This window comes from Myodes glareolus, chromosome 4, assembly GCF_982192425.1.
Source record: "Myodes glareolus chromosome 4, mMyoGla1.1, whole genome shotgun sequence".
Lineage (NCBI taxonomy): Eukaryota > Metazoa > Chordata > Mammalia > Rodentia > Cricetidae > Myodes > Myodes glareolus.
In genome coordinates, this window is record NC_142029.1 from 39,201,843 (window position 1) to 39,214,098 (window position 12,256).

Sequence of the window (12,256 nt, forward strand, 5' to 3'; positions counted from 1 at the left end):
TAGGTCACAGGAATGGAGCAAGTGGGCTATCTTTAGTGTAAAATCAAGAGAACGGTCTTGTTTGTGAGATTCCCTCAAAATACCAGAGAGGAAGGAGGCCCCAACCGAGGTCATATACAGACTTTATGATTGACATTTTCAAGCTTTATGACTAGTTTAATGTTCTTTAACATTTTAACATTTAACATTTTAACATTTTTATTTGAAAATATTTTTTTTATAAAAGAAATGTCTCTGGTGAAATGGTGGTGCACACCTTTAATCCCAGTAGAGATAGGCAAATCTCTGTGAGTTCAAGGCCAGCCTGGTCTACAGAACGAGTTCCAGAACAGGCACCAAAGATACAGAGAAACCCTGCCTTAAAACAAAACAAAACAAAACAAAAAAGACACACACACACACACACACACAGAGAGAGAGAGAGGGGGGGGTGCTGTCTCTAGGTTGGTAACCTTTGCATTGATTTTACTGGAATTCTTGACTTTCCAGTTGCTTCCCACCTCCCCATAAACTGTATTATCTTTCTAGTTCCCTCAAATCCACTAACACAATGCTTTTTATTATCATTAAGAAATGACTGAGGGCTGGGCATGGTGGCACATACCTTAAATTTCAGTACTCAGGAGGCAGAGGCAGGCGAATCTCTGTGAGTTCAAGGCCAGCCTGGTCTACAGAGTGAGTTCCAGGACAGACCCCAAAGCTACAAAGAAATCTTGTCTCAAAAAACAAACAAAAAGAAATTAACAACAAAAAATACAGTTTTTCATGTATTTTTTTCATGTATTTTTCATATACAGAAAGAGAAAGCTAACTGTGACCATAAAATTATTCCATTGCTACTTCATAATTATAATTTTTCTATGTAATGCAATTATCTGATATGCAGGATATCTCATATGACCTTTGGGGGCTGAAATCTATGGACTGAGAACCACTGTTCTATACAAACTAATGAGTGATTCCTGTAATAATAATGTGGCCAGTGGATACCTGACTTGGGAATAATATTGGCAGGTTTTCTAACTAGCAAAAGCTTTTCGTAATTAGCTTTTCTTTTGTGAAATAAACCATAATGGGTTAGAAACGACACAGTTGATGTCATGTGCCTTGGAGAGTTGTATCCTACCTCCTATAGCTCCAGAGTTTTCCTTCAGGAACTTAGCAGAAGCACAAGGCCCCTGGGTGGCCACTCCATATCACTTGCTCCTGCTGGGCTAATGAAGAGAGGACTAGGAACCTGTGCTGGCCCACACTGGGATGCTTTTCCCGTGTGGAGAGTCACAGAGGGTGCTCTGGTTGTGACCAGGCAGCAACAACCGTGGTATCAACTGGGGCCAGCTCTCGCCTGTTCTCTTTCTAATCATGACTCTTGGGGTTCTCTATCAAGCTCCCAAGCCCTCCTTCCTTTAACCTCCTGAGGTCTAGGATTATAGGCTTCTTCATTCACCAGTCCCATTTCTGGCTGCCCTTTCAATCAGTTTTTGTTGGTCTGTTTTGTTTGACTGACCTTTTGAAATAGGCCTTTAGCTGCACATGAGGATTTAAGCCTGTAATCCTAGCTACTCTGGAGTCTGAGACTGGAAGATTCCAAATTCAAAATCTGCTTGGGTTGCAAGTGAGTTCAAGGCCAGTATGGGCAACCTAGTGAGATCCTACACGTCAATATAAAAGTCAAAGCCAGACCTGACGTGCAGGCCTGTAATCTGAGCACTCTGGCGATGAAGGCAGAAGGATCAGGAGTTTGTGGGCAGCCTAGGCTATGTGAGACCTCGTCTCTGAACAAAGGAAAAGGGAAGATGACTAAAGAGATGGGTCAGTTGGTGAAGCACTTGACTTCCATGTGTGAAGACTTGAATTCAGACCTTGCTAAGGCCCTGTTCTGTTGCTGTAGAGAGACACCATGACCACTACACCTCTTGTAAAAGAAGGCATTAATTGCGGGCTTACTTATACTTTCAGAGGGTTAATGCCCAATCATCATGGCAGGAAGCAGATAGGCACAGCACTGAAACAGTAGCTGAGAGCTTTACAACCTATTCCCACAGGTGGTAGGCAGAGAGAGTGAGAATGGACCTGGCTCAAAGCCCACTTCAGTGACACACCTCCAACAAGGCCACACCTCCTAACCCTTCCCAACAGTCCACTACCTGGAAACCAGATATTCAAACATCTGAGCCTATGGGGGCCATTCTCATTAAAACTACCACAGATTCTCAGAATCAATGTCAAAAAACAAAACAAGAGCTGGGCGGTGGTGGCACACACCTTTAATCCCAGCACTCGGGGAGGCAGAGGCAGGTGGATCTCTGTGAGTTCAAGGCCAGCCAGGTCTACAAGAGCTAGTTCCAGGACAGGCTCAAAGAGCTACAGAGAAGCCCTGTCTCAAAAAAATAAAAATACAAAAACACAAAACAAAACAAAACAAAAAAACTCAAGCCTGGGGGCACATGCCTTTAATACTAGGGATGGCAAATTGGGAAGAAGAAAGACAATATGAGAGGCAGAGACAGGCAGATCCCTGGAAAGTCACTGGTAAAGTTCCAGGTCAATTATAGACCCTGTTTCAAATGGTAGAACATACCTGATGGCTAAAATCTAGGTCCTCTGACCTCTACAGTGTGTACTAGAACCACATATGCATTCTCCCACCCCAGGCAGAAAAAACTAAAAATACGTCAGAGTGCTTGTCTGGCATACAGCAGGCACTGATTCCATTTCCAGAACTGGTGAGACTATCTCCACAAATCTGGGCAGGAGGGAGCACAGGAGAAACTGCTAGAAATGATTAGAACAAACTGGTCCACATTAATAATAAAATAGCATCCTAGTTTCAGTACACTTTTTTTGAGAACACAGTTATTAATCTTGTTTTTTTGGCGTGTTTTTGTCTTTTGAGACAGGCTTTCACTGTTTGGTTAGCCTGGAATTCACTGTGGAGACTAGGTTGGCCTTGAGCTCCTGGGTGGTTCTCCTGCCTCTATCTCCTAAGTGCTGGCATTATTGGAATGCAACACTGTACCCAACTTTCATCTGTGTGCTTACAACTTAAGTAGGCTCCAGCTACGCTGGCCTATTGTCTGCCAAGCTCTGAAGTACATGTGGTGACAAAGCATCCTAGGGTCACAAACAGTGGGGCCAAGACTTTCTGAGACACAGAAGAGAAAACCTAAGGGACTGTGGACAGGGAGTAGTCTCTGTTATAAATCAGAATATTAAAACTAGAATAGACATGCATACAGGCAGACAATTCTGGCCAATTAGCAAGTGTTTTATCCTGCAATGAGCAGTAAGGACCTCAGCTGGGAATGGTGGGGAAGGCTGACGTAGAACATAGACGCTTCCTGTGGTAGGGCTACAGCCAGGCAGGGCCTTACATGTACTCAACAAACAAATGCCAGCTGGGCTCCAGCCCTAACCCCCCAAATTTCTTCAGTGGAATAATTAGAATAAAACAGCATCATATTACTCATTATAGATATAGATATAGATATAGACATATAGATATATCAATTGCCCACTCATATAAACCTAAAGTAACCTAACTTTTCTTCCTTATATTTTATTGCCAAAATTAAAATTTCCTAAAGTAGGCTGATAGTTCAATGGCATTTGCTAAATTTAAGTGATAAAGATATAGTTATAAAAGGGTTAAAATAAATTTATTTTTATTCTAAACTTTATTATTATTGAGTGTGTATGTGAGTGTGTAGGAGCCAGAGGGTCCCCTCCTCCCACCTTACCTGGGGACAATTCTTGTCTCACTGTATCTCATCTTGTAGCAGGAGTGATGGGATAGCGGGTGTATACTACCAATTTGGGCTTTTTAAAATATTTTATTTGCTATTATTTTCTCTCTGTGTGTGTATATATGAGTGTACATGTGGAGGTCAGTGAGCAAACCTGTAGAGTCGGTCTCTCCTTCCGCCTTTACGTGGGTTCCTAGGTTCGAACTCAGGTCCTCAGGTTTGCACAGCAAGTGTCTAACCGTACTCTACCTGTGAGTCATACCAACAGCCCTGAACTGGCTTTTTTATGTGATCTTCAGGGGCTGAAGGCTTGCTGAGCAAGTACCTTTTCCTGTTGAGCCAACTTGCTAGCTCATGGCTGACTTTTAATCAAAACTTAATAACTACAATAACTGCTTTTGAATTAGTCATCAGTAATTGATTGTATGTCCATGAGCTTCAAAAAATGTATGCAACAAGAAGGGCTAATGCAGATATAGTGGTACACACCCACATGCCATCCAGCACTGAGGAGGCTCAGACAAGAGGGGCCTGGGCTATCTAGGGAGACCCTTCTTCAGAAAAAGTGGGAGAAGCAGCAGGAGAAAGAAGAGGAGGAGAAGGAAGTCTACTAACTCAATACTTTTGAGAATATACTGAATATACAGTTACAGAGCATCTTCTAAATACGATATTTTCTAGGCCCTGATTGTGGAATAAACATGAGACTATTGATGTTCAGTTGATCATACTCATTAGGCGTCATGGTGATTTTAGGGAATCTCATTACAATATGCCTGAGTATGGAAATGCTTTCTAGTTGTAGGTTCAGTATGAGAATGCCTGAACTAAAAAGGATTTTAAAAAATAATTGAGGGGGCTGGAGAGATGGCTCAGAGGTTAAGATCACTGACTGTTCTTCCAAAGGTCCTGAGTTAAATTCCCAGCAACCACATGGTGGCTCACAAACCATCTGTAATGAGATCTGATGCCCTCTTCTGGCCTGCAGGTATACTTGCAGGCAGAACACTGTACACACAATAAATAATAAAGAAAACATTAAAAAAAAATAAAGTCATGGTTTCTTTAAAAAAAATAATTGAAATCTCATTCTAAAAGTATAGCCCCCAGTGAGCTGCAGCTGTGTCTTGGGAACCTGTTAGGAATGAAGTTTCTCTAGTCTCACTATAGATGGCATAAACTCTGGGTTTTGGGTAAAACGTGTTGTAACAAGCCTTCAGGTAGTTGGCATAACCCAAACTTCTGCTTTAAGACTGGGAGGATGGGGCTCCACAAACACTAGCTAAAATTGCTATCACCTAAAAGTAAAGCAGGGTGTGGTGGCGCACACCTTTAATCCCAGGATTTGGGAGGTAGAGGCAAGTGGATCTCTGTCTATTTGAGGCCAACCTGGTCTACATTAGGGAGTTCTAGAATACACAGAACTACATAGAGAAACCATATCTCAAAAGATCAAAATAAAAAATGAAAAAAAAAAACCCAGTAGCCTTTGTCTGAAAAAGCCCAATTCAGTCATCTACCTATCTATCTATAGACAGCAGCTCACTAGACAAGGCTAGCCTTGAATTCACAGAGCTATGTCTGTAGGCAGATCCTCCCAAGTGCTAGGTAGGACTAAAGGTGTACACTACCATACCTAATTTATTTAAATCTCTCTCTCTTTTTTTTTCTTTGATTTTTGAGACAGGGTTTCTCTATAGTTTTTGGTGCCTGTCCTGGAACTAGCTCTTGTAGACCAGGCTGGCCTCGAACTCACAGAGATCCGCCTGCCTCTGCCTCCCAAGTGCTGGGATTAAAGGCGTGCGCCACCACCGCTCGGCCTTAAATCTCTTAAAATAACAATGCTTCCTAGTTTTCCACTTTATGTATTAATTTTCTTTTCTTTTTCTTTCTTTCTTTTTTGTTTTTGTTTGTTGTTGCTGTTTTGAGGCAGTTTTACTGTGTAGTCCTGGTTGGCCTGGAACTCCCTATGTATATGAGGCTGGCCTCAAAGTCACAGGGATCTGCCTGCCACATACTAGGATTACAGGTATGAGCTACCACAGTGAAATAAATTACTCTACCACTGAGTTGGCAACTTGCCACAAATCTATCATAGCACAGTTCTGTAGGTCAGAAGTGAACAATCTGCCTCACTGGGCAAAAACCAAGGCTCTAAGTTCTTCTCTGTCTGGGCTTCAGGGGAGAATCAATTTTTCCACCTTTGCCATCCCTGAGGGGCTACCCATATCCCTTGATTCCTGGTACCGTCCTCTATAGAATTGTATTTTTTACATGAGAGGCTTACTTTCTTCCTATTTTTAGGTAAGACTCGCCATCCCTTATCTTCCTGTTCATCTACATGCCTCGGTGTTACACTGAGCCAATGGCACAGACTATGTCTTTCAAAGATTCCAATAGGATCATGTATTTCCTCAGACAATGAAAATACAAATTATACCATAGTACGTTCTTTATGGTACTTTTATCAATCAGCATAGATTACTGGTGTCACTATAATAAAAGATACTAAGTTATTGTGTTTTGTTTTTGATTTGAGGCAAAGTTTCACTGTATACCCCTGGCTGTCCTGGAACTCCCTACATATACCAGGTTGGCCTTGAATTCACAAGAGATCTGCCTTCTTAGTGCTAGGATTACAGGTATGAACCACCCTGTAGGGATAAGATAAAAAGTTATCAAAAAAAAGTCTCCTATGTGAGCCTTGGTTAATAAACAACCCAGGTAGAAGGTAAGTGCTCAAGGATTTCCTTAACAAATGTTTTTGAATCATTTCAGCTGCTGTTGAGCTTTCACTGATATACAGCATAGATTTTTGTGTTTTGAAGATGGCTACTGAAAGAGTTAAGAAACGTGCTAGGTGGGATGTGATGGCGCATGCCCATAATCCTAGCACTTGTTATGTTGAGTCAGGAGGATCAGGCGTTCAAGACCCTTTTTAGCTCCAACTCGAATTCAGGGCCAGCCTGGGATACTCCAGATCTTGTCTCAAAAGCCAAAAGGAGCTGGATATGGTAGCACACACTTTTCCTGTCATAACTTGGGAGGCAGAGGCAAGGGTGGCAGATCTGTGAGTTTGAAGCCAGCCCGGTCTACACAGCGAGTTCCTTGCCAGTCAGGGATATATAGTGAGACCCTACCTCTAAATAAGGGTGTAGAGTGCTGGGGAAAAGGACTCAGCAGTTTGGTTCCTAGGGCCCACATGACAGTCACAACTGCCTACACTTGCAGTTCCAGAAGATCTGAGGTCCCCTCTTCTGGTCTCTGAAGAAACTGCAGACAGCAGGGTACAGAAACTAAATACAGGCAAACACCCACACATCAAATATCTTTTTTTTTTTTAAAGAAAAATTGCAGACCACACACCTAAGGGACTTGTGTTTCAGTTGTGATAATACAGGGTAACATGGATCTCTCTCTGTCTCTTTTGAGAAAGGATCTCTCTGGGATCCACCAACCTCTCTCTCTCTCACCAGGTGCTGAGATTAAAAACCACCATACCCAGTTTGTAAGAAAAGAAAATGTAATTCCAAATTCTGTCATTGTCTGAGCCATAGCCTGGTAAGGAGTCTGGTGCTTTCGGCACTGGACACATAAATGACAAAGGTCTTCTCTTTTTCGCCCACCCAAGTGTACTGGCTCAATCTTCTCCATTGTTTGGAGATGGATGTGAACACAGATTATTTCCCACAGCGATTGCATTACCTCGCTATGTTCCCCCCCCCTCACATGGCACATGTTTTAAATTCGAAGGCCTCCTCAAAAAGACCAGAACTCCGAGCGTTTCTTTAACATGTGTGGTGCCACGGGATCAAACAGAATCCCTCACCAGCAGGCTGGGAAGCGCTCACCAGCAGGCCGGCATGGGGTCTTCTGAGGAAGGGGTTTTGTTCGTGCCCTGCCTAGGCCGGGCGGACGCCACGCAGGGCCCGCGGGCCGAGATCTCCACCCCACCCCTCGGGGTGGGTTCGGCCGGTGCCGTGGGGGGGAGCCCAGGCCCCAAGGGAGAGGCGCTGGGGCGGCGGCGGGGCGGGCCTGGAGGCCCGTGGGGGGAGGAGCGGCGACGGGGCTGCTGTGGCGACCGACGCTCGGCTGTGGCGGAGACCCACCCCCGTCCACATGGACAGTCGCTGAGGCCTGGGCTGATGCGCTGATGCTCTGACGCCTGGGCGGGGTGGGCGGGCGGGCAGGCGGCGGCGGCAGCCACTGCTGGAGCTGCGAGGGGTCGCGGGCGCCTGACGGTCGCGGAGCCCTCGCTCGGCGCGCCGCTGCGGCCATTTTACGGCCCGGGACGCAGGCGGCGTGTGCGCATTCGCCTCGCTCTCCGTCCCCGGCGCCAGCGGCGGAGAGGAGCTTCACGGAGATCGGCGCGGCCGGTGGATGGGGAGTCGTGTGCTGAGGGAAGCCGGACCCGGGAAGCGTCGCCGCCGTCGCCGCCGCCGCTCACGGACCCCGGTAGGAGCCTGAGGTGAAGCAGCCCAGGCCGCGGGCCTCAGCGCCTCCCGTCCGCCCGAGACAGGCCGTGCCGCGTCGGCCAGCTTTTGTGTGGGGACCCGGCCCGGCGGGGGACAGCGTCGCTCGCGTACGGCCAAGCCCGAGGCCCGCCAACCTGCGGCTGCTACCCTCCCGCCGCGCGGCCCCTGTTCCCCGCGAGCACGGCCGCGGTGCCGGCCATGGAGTAAGGAGGAGGTGGCGTGGGAAGAGGAAGATGGCGGCGGGCAAGAGCGGCGGCGGCACTGGGCAGGCTGCTTTTCTGGAAGGTGCGTTCGCGGTCGGCGAACTCAGGGGAGGGTGGGGGGTGGGGGGAAACTCTCGACACCGGGGCCCCTCGGGCCGTGGTACTCAGCTGTGTGCTCCAGGAGGGCCTGGCTCTGCCAGGAGGAGCCGGGTAGTCGATGGCGGGCGCCCCGAGTTCGGGTCTCCCCGGCAGGGGCTCGGGCAGGCGGGCGCGAGACGGCGCGGTAGCCGCGCTGCGAGCCGAGGCCTCGGGGCGGCCTGGCGAGGGCCACGCCGAAGGCTCGGACTAGTCCCCCATCTCCCTGTTTTCCGTGCTTGCCTAGGGGGTGAGAGGAGGGTGCTTTCAGGTCTTGCTCAGCGTTCGTGCAAAGTTTCATACTGCTGAGCTTGGTGGGAATTGGCCGCGCCAAGTCGGCAGGGGAGAGGTAGTTGTCGTTCCCCAGGCTTCTGGTTAAAAAGCTGGTTAAAAGGCTGGCCGCTGCCGTTGGGGTACAGGTTAGACACGATGGTGCCCGATGATAGTCTGATGAGATGTGTTTTGGTCATACTTTGTAAACCAGTTTCAATGAAAAAAGAGAAGGAGCCTCACAGTGTCAGTTTGGGGACAGCCAGGGAAGCTGAAAGAGTTAGGGTGTTTCCATTTTTAGTCGCTTAAGAGGCAGAGTTAACTATTTTCAGTTGGACTAAGCCGGTTAAAAAGGTGTGTTTTGGTTTGGGGTAGTGGTAAATGGGTAAGATACTGGCTTTTGCCTTCACAGCACCGGGAATATAATGTTCACACGACTTTATTTAATTTTTCTGGTAATTGAGTTTATGAGTATGTTTAGGAAAATGAGTCTGCATTCCGTGCTTGTTAAGAATAAAATACTCTTGCCGGGCAGTGGTGGCACAGGCCTTTGATTCCAGCACTAGGGAGGCCGAGGCAAGTGGATCTCTGTGAGTTCAAAGCCAGCCTGGACTACAGAGCGAGTTCCAGGATAGCCGTGGCAACACAGAGAAATCCTGTCTCCAAAAACCAAACCAAAAACAACAAAAGAATTACTCTGAGTAATTTGAAGGTATTTTTCCCCCCAGGTGAAATATATCCAGGTCCTGCTTTAAGAAATAATTTAGAAGCATTACTGGATTAAGAAGATATAAATTAAGGTTAAGAAAGAACCTTAGATTTCTGTGGGAGGGTGGCATAATGCCCTGTTCACTGCCTCCAGAGGAGGTACTCAGCTAATGAATGGAGGCTAAGAGAAGAGCAAAAATAATTTTCTTTATTTTTCATACTTGAGAATAGGCAAGTGGGAAAAACAAGCTTACTTTGCCTTGCAAGCCAGACTTGATATAAAAAGTGATGAAACCTTTCTATAGTTTTCCTCACAAGATAAGGAAAGCGCGTGTGTTTTCCTGAGTTCATTTCCTGTTACCTCCATACTTGTTTGACCACGGTAGGTAACCTGCCAACAGATCGATTGCAGGTTGTGCTAGGCCTTCTGTTTTTTTGTTTGGAAATTGGAAACTCAAGCGGTGGCTTTCTGATGTTTATATTCACCAGGAAGAGGATTAGACTTGTGGGATTTTGTAAATTTTGGTCTTCTGTAGGCTGCTAACTCAGTTTAAACCTGAGTGGATAAACACAGGGAGGGGAAAACAGGCACAAAGCCATCACTAGCAGGCTGATGTGACTGTCAGTTGCTTTAGTTTATCCTAACATTAGTGTCCGGAAATGCACTGATGTGGAAGTGTGAGTTCCACCTTGTCTCATTCAGTAGTTAAAAAGGTTTACACCAGGCCAGCCTTGAACTTCTGGAATCCTCTTGCCTCAGCTTCTCAAGCACTAGGATTACAGATAGGTGATTTTTTTTTTTTTTAGGATTAATTATTTTTAAAACCTCTTTTTAAACTTTTATTTTCTGTGTAGGATTTTTTTTTTTTTTTTTTTTGCCTATGTGTATGTGCAGCCTGTACAAGCCTGGTGCCACAGGTAAAGAAAGAAGGCATCCAGTTACCTGGAACTGGAAGTATAGATGGTTGTGAACCACTGTATAGGTACAGTGAACTGAACTTGGGTTCACTGCAAGAGCAGCAAGAGGTCTTGACCCATGAACCATCTATCTCTCCAGCCCTTAGGTTTGATATTTTAAAGATCCCTATATTATGCTTTGATTTCTTTGACAGTATTTTTTTTTAACTCATCAAACATTTTTAGTAGCCTTGTCTTTTTGGTTGGAATAAAACAGTGAATGAAATACTCGAAGTCACTGCCTTCATAGAAGTGTATTTTAATGGGAGAGACTGCCAACCAGTGGGAAATAAACAAAGAAAAACAAAAACAAACAGAAACCAATGCATTTCGAAAATTTTTCAAAACTTGTATCAGCTTTCTGAGGTCTGCTCAAACTTGACCTGTGTCTGTAACGTCCTGATGCCACCTGTGCTCCACAAATCCGCACACGCATACATGGAATACGGTTTTATTTTCTTAACAATTTATCAAATGATTTCTTTTTACTTTTCAGCCAGAGAGAAATAAAAGCTCTATTGAAGTAATTAGTTTGCAGTTTTCCTGTCATATTCTTATATCTAATTTGCTATTAATGAATAAACTAGATCATTATGAAGTGATAAAGGCTATGAAAGAAACATGGAGAGCAATGCAGGCGGATCTCTGAGTTCGAGGCCAACCTGGTCTACAGAGCAAGTTCCAGGACAGCCAGAGCTAAACATAGAAACCCTATCTCAAAAAAAAAAAAAAAAGGAAGGTGTCTTTAAAGAGGGGCTTCCGAGTGAACCCCTTAATCACGAGATACTCAAAGGGGTGATGCATACAAAGGTTCAGAGGCCATTTGTGGTTTTATTGCTTGAGATTATGGGAGAGAGGGGTAGAAGCTCTGTGATACAGGGTTGTGATTGTGTCTTTTTCCAAAGAATAGGAAGCCATTGGAGAACTGGGAGCAAGAAAAGTGTCTGAATATACTTTGTACATATATACATACTTGTCTGTAGTGCTTGCTTAGTAGTAGAGTGCTTGCCTAACATCCACAAAATCTTGGGTTTGATCCTCAGCAAGGCATAAAACAGACAGGGTGGTGGCCACCTGTAATCCCAGTGCTTGGGAGGTGGAAGCTGGAGACTCAGAAGTTAAAGGTTATCCCTGTGGGATATACAAGACTTTTTTGTTTTGTTTTGTTTTTTTGTCATTTTGACTGCCTTATCTGCAGTAAATTATAAAAGTGTAAGAATAAAAGGGAGATGAATAACAAACAAAACATTGCAACAATTTTGGTAGAAGTAAGCCTGGCTTGAAAATTGGAAAAGGAGAGTCAGGAGGTTGAAGATCAGAATAGAGTAAGACTTATTCATGCAGTATCCACTTAAGATGAGAATAAAGAAAGACACCAAGATCCTTTTTTGAGGGTTAGTATGAGGTTCTGGGCTGAGTGGACTGAGAAGGGGAGTGACGCTCTGCTGGGTCCCAGGTCTGATATCTTTGCTCTAGGATGTGTTGTAACTATTAAGGAGAACCCTGGTTCTGTGTTGTGTTGTCGCTGCTGTAGAGAAAGTGTGTTGTTCTCGTGTGGAACTTTCACTGATGCTCATCTACTGCTGTAACACCCCCTTTCACCTGTCACGGTTTCGCCAGCGTCTGTTCATTCGTCATGCTGTTTAGTTGCTGCTTAGAGCAGAGGCGCATGGTGCTTTCCCGGGTGTCCTGAATAATAAGGAATAATCAAAATCATAATCATAAAATTACAACTGTCATGTATTGTAGTATGAGGGCTGGC

The 12,256-nt window shown here is 45.2% G+C and overlaps 1 protein-coding gene across 6 annotated transcripts in view; it reads left to right on the plus strand.

The window, feature by feature from the left end:
• The first annotated feature begins 8,080 nt into the window (after positions 1-8,080).
• Senp6 (SUMO specific peptidase 6) overlaps positions 8,081-12,256 on the plus strand; it is an 88,730-nt gene continuing 84,554 nt past the window's right edge. For 4 of the 6 annotated variants that reach the window (XM_087905429.1, XM_087905431.1, XM_087905432.1 and 1 more), the window contains exon 1: positions 8,082-8,506. Coding sequence is in view for 2 of the 6 variants with exons in the window: in XM_087905427.1 (XP_087761553.1) it covers positions 8,455-8,506 (52 nt within the window). In the remaining 4 variants the exon portion in view is untranslated. Of the gene's footprint in view, positions 8,507-12,256 lie in introns of all 6 variants that reach the window. The other 2 variants (XM_087905427.1, XM_087905428.1) reach the window with 1 other exon arrangement.